Source organism: Vipera berus (genome assembly GCF_964194415.1).
Source record: "Vipera berus genome assembly, chromosome: 1".
NCBI lineage: Eukaryota > Metazoa > Chordata > Lepidosauria > Squamata > Viperidae > Vipera > Vipera berus.
This window is the reverse complement of record NC_138202.1, coordinates 190,115,366-190,122,304: the sequence shown is the minus strand read 5'-3', so window position 1 is coordinate 190,122,304 and position 6,939 is coordinate 190,115,366. Positions and strand designations below refer to the sequence as shown.

Sequence of the window (6,939 nt, the reverse complement as noted above, 5' to 3'; positions counted from 1 at the left end):
GCTACTAAATACAATTTCTCAAAATACAACTAAAATACATGGCTATAAATAATAAAAAGTCAATAAGATGAAAAAATATTAATTTCTAAGATATTACTTACCTAAAGTGGTAACACTAGCAGAGATGTTTATTTGCCAAAAAAGTTGACAATAATTTTCTGAATTAATGTCATCACTGCAGGGATTGATGGGACAAAACATCTGTTTAAAAGTGCTGTTATTAATAAATCTGAAAGTATTTTCCCAGGATTAGACTGCACATTTTCAAGCAAAAGACAGAATTGGTCCTTTTTACTAATGGAGTTTTTGACTAGAGAAGTAGATTGAGCAAGAGGCTCCAAAACATAGCAGAAAGGTATATAATACAGAACAATTTTGATTAAAAAAAAGAACAGGCCTTCAAGGACTTTAATGCTTCAATAAATAATATTTTATTGCATATGGCTATTAAGGATAGCAGCCAAGATCAGTAAAGACTAAAGACTAAATTTTAGTTCCATGTTTTCTGTTCCCCAGCAGCATCACTGATTATTTCTATATACATGGTGTGCATTGGAAGACACAGCAAGATAAATTAAGTATTTTGCCTTAGCATAATGCCAAGAAATATATTTACTATCTCAATGTCCAGAAACAATTATATTTCTAAAAAGAAAACACTGCTTATAACTGTTAATGTTACATAGCAAAAAATATTTTAAAATTTAAGGTAAAATTAGGCTGAATTTACAAAGACCCAATGTACATAGCAAAGTGTTAGCAAATTTAACATTTATACATTTTGGTTTCATATTGTAAACTAGATTAAGAATGTAATTATTTGCATATGCCTTGTGAAATGTAAATTATTGACAATGTCAGTATATATTCAAGCTCATTTATTTTAGAAACAAACTAAACTGACTATTATGGTCTCAGGGACTTACTTTTCCCCCTGAAGTCATTAGAAGCAGTGCTCCATTACTTGAGGACATGATATCCAGCTATCTTCATTAATTTAATTTATGATATTCCCCCATAACATAATGCTTTCAAGATGTTTTGGATCACAATTTCCACAACCCAAGCCAGCATGGGCATTAATCAGGAATATTAGAAATTGCAGTCAAAAATTTCTGCAGAAATGTGGGGTATTTTTTTTTGGCTTTTATTTGATAATTCCATTCTTCAACATATACTGTCCTCCCATTTCCTCAAAAAACCTTAAGTGAGTAGAGATTACATTCAGATGCATCGTTCTACAGAGTCTTCTGTCCCACTGCTCAGCATGAAAGCAGGAGAATTTTGAATTATCCTGAGCAATAGCTCAGTAAAGATAGAAAGTACTGGTTTTGGTGACGTTGTGTTCATTGCTTAAACACAGACCACGTTCAAGGAATAACTTACAGTTGCTCTTAGTAATGATAGTAATACATTTTTAAAAAGTCTCTTGAATCAAAAATGGATCAGAAGCAACAAGAAGAGGACCACCAAAGCTTTGAAGATATGTAAAAATAGCAGCTCTGACACTGTTATTTTCAAAATACTGAATATGTATGTTCTTATGAACTATCTTTGGGAGACTGCCTGAAAATTTTGTTCTCTCCCCAAATATTATGCTTTTTTTAAAATGGAAATTGTTATTTCTTGTTGAAGAAAAATATTCAGCTTTACTGAATAATATGCTGAATTTTGTACAAAAGTTTGCCATCTTTTTGACATGTATTACCCTTCATTTCTAAATTTTAGTGGCAAGAAAATAAGCTAATACCAAGAATAGGCTGATAAACATAAGCATACAAATAGGATAAAAGATCTCTGAAGTCTGCAAAACTTTAAAAGAAACTAAAGTTTAATGGTACCAAGTTTTGCTGCTTCCACAGCAGATCTTATATTTATCAGAAATATAGTGATAGAAATCTAATCTATCAAGTTTCATCTTGGCTTTAAGTTTTTCAGGTCCCATTTTCCGTTTGCATGTAAGTAAAAGAAGCAGCCAGCCAGTAGCAGAGTTCTTGATAGATTCGGTAAGGCTGACAACTGTACTATGCCACTGAGAGAAAGGAAATGTCAGCCATCCTAAGCCACAGTACAAATCCAGTTTGACTTTTAACTGAGGTAGTGCTGTAGAGGTTTGAAAATATGCTAGCAAACGCCAAATTTTACTGCTGTAGCATGTGCAAGCAGAACCTCTTAACATGCTGAAGAGTAAGTACAGTTCATTGGTACTGAAAAGGCAATGATCACAATCCATCAGCTGAGGTCCAAAGTCCTAAAACATATCACGCCGAGCACAGTTTAAGCAAACAGCGGCACGGTGTTGCAAAAGATCCTGGTAAATGAGACAGGTTGCTTCTCCTCCAATAATAATGAAGAAATGTTCTCAAAGCTACGTGAAGTAGGGAGAAAAATGGATCTTATAGCAGCTTAAATCTAAAATGATGACAGTTCTACCAAGTGTAAGGATGAAACTGGCTTCTTCATTCTGAAAAGGGGAAAAAAACGAATCAGTAAGTTCTAATCAAAAGTAACCAAAGGTACAGACTATCCTTATGTACTAATTTACTGAGGTTTTTTTTCAATTACTGATTAACGTAGGCATAGCTGATTTCTAAATTCTAAGGAACTTCTTAGTTCTAAGAAACCTTCTTAGGAATTCAGAGCTGCTCCAGAAATATTAGCTGCCGCAGAAGATGCTGCACATCTAACATTAACATTACACTGGTAAGTTTCCCTTCAGTATCACTGCCACAGTTCTCCTAGAACCAGGAATAGGAGATCAGAAGAGGAACTATCCACTTCCTCTACTAAAGCTAAAATAAACGTAAGCAAGCAATTTTTCAGGGCACACAAAAGACTCTTCTCTGAATTATCTGAGCTCTTTACTACATGCTATTTGGGAAAGAGAAAATGGAGATTTATGGTGCACTGGGTCCTGACACTCTCTCCTTCACAGCTTTCTTCTTGTTTTACTTTTAGAATAGAATAGAGCTAGTCCAGGCCCCTGCTCAAGCTTAGTACAGTTTTTTTCATTATAGTTGCAAAGGACAATTTGACAAAGAAAAGAAATATGATGAATGTTCCAAGACAGATAATAAAACAACAACCCAAGCAAAACTGAGTTATTTTAGAAACTAAACTATTATGACATTAGGGACTAAAAACCATCCATTTCCATGGTTTGGAACAAAGTTATGAGTATTGGGACACCAATATTATGCATATTGGTGGTCTACAATGCATCAGGAATAATTTAGAAAATATACTTGGAATGTGTAGGAAGAAAATTGCATCATTCAGCAACTCTTTTAAGCAGCTGTATAATTTCTCAGCTGTCACCCAAGCATCATTCAGCTGTAATGATCAACCTATCAACAGACTGACTGAGAGCACCACTCATCCCATGGGTATCAAGAGCATTATGGAAGAGCAAGCAGCAAACAGGTTGATAGCACCACCATGGACAAAAGCTGGCAGTATTGAATTTACTGGACTGAATGATGTTATTTTCACAATATTTTATAATATGTTTTCCTGTATTAGAACTTCATGCTGTGAAGACTCTTGTGGTTGACTAGAGACATCATGCTAGCCAGTTTAACTTACTAACCTCCATTCCTTAAGCTAGTATAAAGTATGCCAGCATAAATTTACTCTGTCAAAATAACCAGACTGTGATGCACAGTGTTAACAAAAGTTGAGAATGGTGCTGTTTTAGTAATTTACTGTAGGGCAAGCTATGGTGCAGTGATTGGTGGATTTTTCTGCTAATGAAAAAGATCTACTGATCCCTCCCCCTAATTTGGGCTGAGGCTGGGACTTGGGAAGGAGGCTGATCTGGGGGAGGAATTCCAGGAAAATAGGAGAGGCTTTCTTCCTAGATCTCCTGTTTTGTGTGTGGGGTTTTGGGGAACAGCAATATCTATTCTCTCCTCCAAGATTCCCCACATGACTTTCCCATACCATGTGTGTAGACAGAGGCTGAGCAAAGAGTCCTGGTTCAGCAAGTGCCACCCCCATATGACCTATTGTAGGAAGCCTGTGGAAATGACTTTGGAGAAAGAATTGAAATACTGTTAGAAAAACACCAGGTGCAGAGGAAACATGCATTAGGTCCAAAGAGGCAGAAGAGCATCACAAAGAAACTCCAGACTCTTCTCACTCCTTTGGCTGCAAGAGGGAGAGAAGGGAAGGCATGGGCAGACTTGCAAAATTGTCTCATTGCAGCCTTTTTCATAAAGTATAGTTCTGGTCCTCCAGTGGAGATTGCTTCCCAATCTGATCTATTTGGAAAAGCTGACACCTGCCTACACACTGTGAGGAGAATCCAACAGATGCCCCACATGGTGCGATGGCTGGGTTGCAACAGCTGCAACCCAATGGCATGGCTACCAACAAGCTGTATGAGAGAAGCCCTCAGCAACTTGTAGGCAGTTGCTAGGAGCTAAGGTAGGAGTCCCCTAGCACCAATGGGTAGTTTGTGAGTTGATTACTGCTATACGAAGTTGGAACTTACTTCTGTTGCAGTCAGAGCCACCATTATGCACAACTGGCAACATTCTGCACATCTGGCAGGTACTGACTAAAGTGGGAATTCCCCATGTTGTGTTGCAGGCCAATGCTGATCTTGTAAGTTGCTAAGCACCCCAACCCTGGTTATATTGATAACTATGCTAGCTACTCATGCATGTTGATGGCTCAGATGATTACTTGCAAAGTTATGGGAAGTTTCTGCTGGTTTAACCATTACTGAATCTTCTGACATGCATGCAGTAGAAAGGGGGCGGAAGTATGCCCACCTGATAAAGGGCCAGCAGTAGAGGGATATTTCTCTTCCCCCCCCCCCCCGTTCCCTTCCCCCATATTACTAGCTCAGTTACTGCCAAGTTTTGGCCAAAAGAAGGTGAAAAAAACCCCTCTGATTCAGTTTTGGCTCTGGTTTGGAGATGAGAGGAAAGGGCTCTGTAGCATTCTCTTTGATGTCTCCAACCTGACATAAAGTCATGTGGTCTGTGATCTTTCTGGATGTGGTCATTTAGGAATCTATTTTAGCACTGTATTAACTGTTTTAATATCTGGCACTTTTCAGAATGTTAGAAATTCAGTTACCTATGTACATATTGTCAAGATTCATAGACAAACTAGGTATAAATGCCCATTATATAGTTCTTCTACTTTCAATGCAACCTTTTACTTATATCCACAGATTTAACCACATTTTCTTGCTACCTATGAAACAACAATTTTTCTTTTTATTGGTTCTTTTTGAAGTACTGTTAAATAAATGGTTGTAAGTTGAGGAATACACACCTGTTCTGTACGTTTTTAGCTGACAAAGATTTTTAGATATTCTAGATCAGGGGTGTCAAACTGCCGGCCCGCAGGCCGGATGTGTCATGCGGAAGCTGCATCCACCCCATTGCTGGCAATGACAAAACCGTCTCAAAAGGTTGTGTGACGTCATGTGACGTCGCAAGTTTGACGTGTCTGTTCTAGATGTTAAGACATTTGTTTTATTTTTTGAGCTGAACTGAAGCAGAAGGTGCAGAGCTTAAAAATTACAGTAGACAAAGATTCTTTTAAATAACAAATGCACAGCCCTTAGTCATTTGGAAGTGACTAAAAACAGCATGACATTGTACAGATTAGGATTGGCGAATACTAGGTGAATGGCTCAGTGTCTTGCTTATCTTGTGAAATATACTTGACCTTCTCTGGTTCAGCAAGTTCAAAGAATAAACTTGAACATTGTTGAATCAAGAGGGCATTTGGAGGAGCAAAGTAACATACAGCTGGGGAAAAGGCAAACACACCTACACTTGATATTATTTTATACACTTTCAAGATCACAGTTATTTCAGCTTTTTATCGTTTACAAATTTTGTGCCAAACAAAACATAACTGCTAATTTCTGTGAGATACACCAAGCTTACCATTCCTGTTATTGATTACTACAGTTATTCTGTTAAATGCTAGCATTTTCCTTATGTTTTCCTTATTATTATTTGCGACGGGCATAATTTTAAATTTAACATCAATAGATAACACTGAAAGTGTATTTTGTATCCACTGTTCTAGGTTTCCATAACAAACAATTCAAATTTATAGACCTGTTACTGTTTGGACTTTTTTGAAACTTGCAACAAAAATGCATACCACTGCACATAAAAATAATGTAACTATTCCATAATAATTAACCACACTGCATTTATCAAAGTATCAGGAATTACGTGAACTTCACATTTGGGAGGGCACCAAAGTAATGATCGTGTAACCCTTGGTTAATAAATATACACACAGTTCACAGCAGTGGATGCTTGAGACCCATTTCTTGTCAACATCTGAACCTATTGGGTTTGTCCTTTTTTAAAAAAAAAAAGGTCCAAGGAAGAGGACTTTTGAGGAAAATTTTTTTGATATACATTTTCGGGGTTTGTTTTATATTTCTTGTATTATGTATGGAGTACATATTGTTCATTCATAGTACATGATATGTTTCTTTTTCTCTTGTGTTTCTTCTTCAGAAAAATAAATAAAAATAGTGCTACCATTCCATAACAGAATAGAGCAATAAGAATTCCCCAATGGGAGAAAACATACAAGAGAGAGAATAAAAGCATGACTGATTTAAGATCTCTATAGCAAAATAAAAAGCTACATGGGCAAAAATGTCAATAGCACAATTTTATTTATGTTTACTCTGAATGTAGCCAGCTTGGCTCATCTCAAAAATCAAAACGATCTGGTCCATTATCTAGATGGCAAAAATCTGGGCTTTTAATCCAGCAGCAAAGTATTCATCTTCCCTATCTCTGAACTCCCTCAAATACTTGTCCTGATGTTTGGTATAATATGGTAGTCCTAGATTAGTATTTGGGCAAGAGTACTCCTGAGTATATTGCAGATGCAGTGGATTAAGATTGAAAAGTTGAAAAAACAACCTGGAAGAGGGAAGCGGCA

The 6,939-nt window shown here is 36.7% G+C and overlaps 1 protein-coding gene across 2 annotated transcripts in view; it reads right to left on the bottom strand.

Moving 5' to 3' along the window:
• Nucleotides 1–413: 413 nt before the first annotated feature.
• IRS2 (insulin receptor substrate 2) overlaps nucleotides 414–6,939 on the bottom strand; it is a 10,586-nt gene continuing 4,060 nt past the window's right edge. The window contains exons 2-3 of one of the 2 annotated variants that reach the window (XR_014024801.1): nucleotides 3,943–4,030; nucleotides 414–2,464 (exon numbers count right to left, since the gene is read on the bottom strand). Coding sequence is in view for 1 of the 2 variants with exons in the window: in XM_081315219.1 (XP_081171345.1) it covers nucleotides 2,460–2,464 (5 nt within the window). In the remaining variant the exon portion in view is untranslated. The remainder of the gene's footprint in view (nucleotides 2,465–3,942; nucleotides 4,031–6,939) is intronic. The other variant, XM_081315219.1, reaches the window with a different exon arrangement.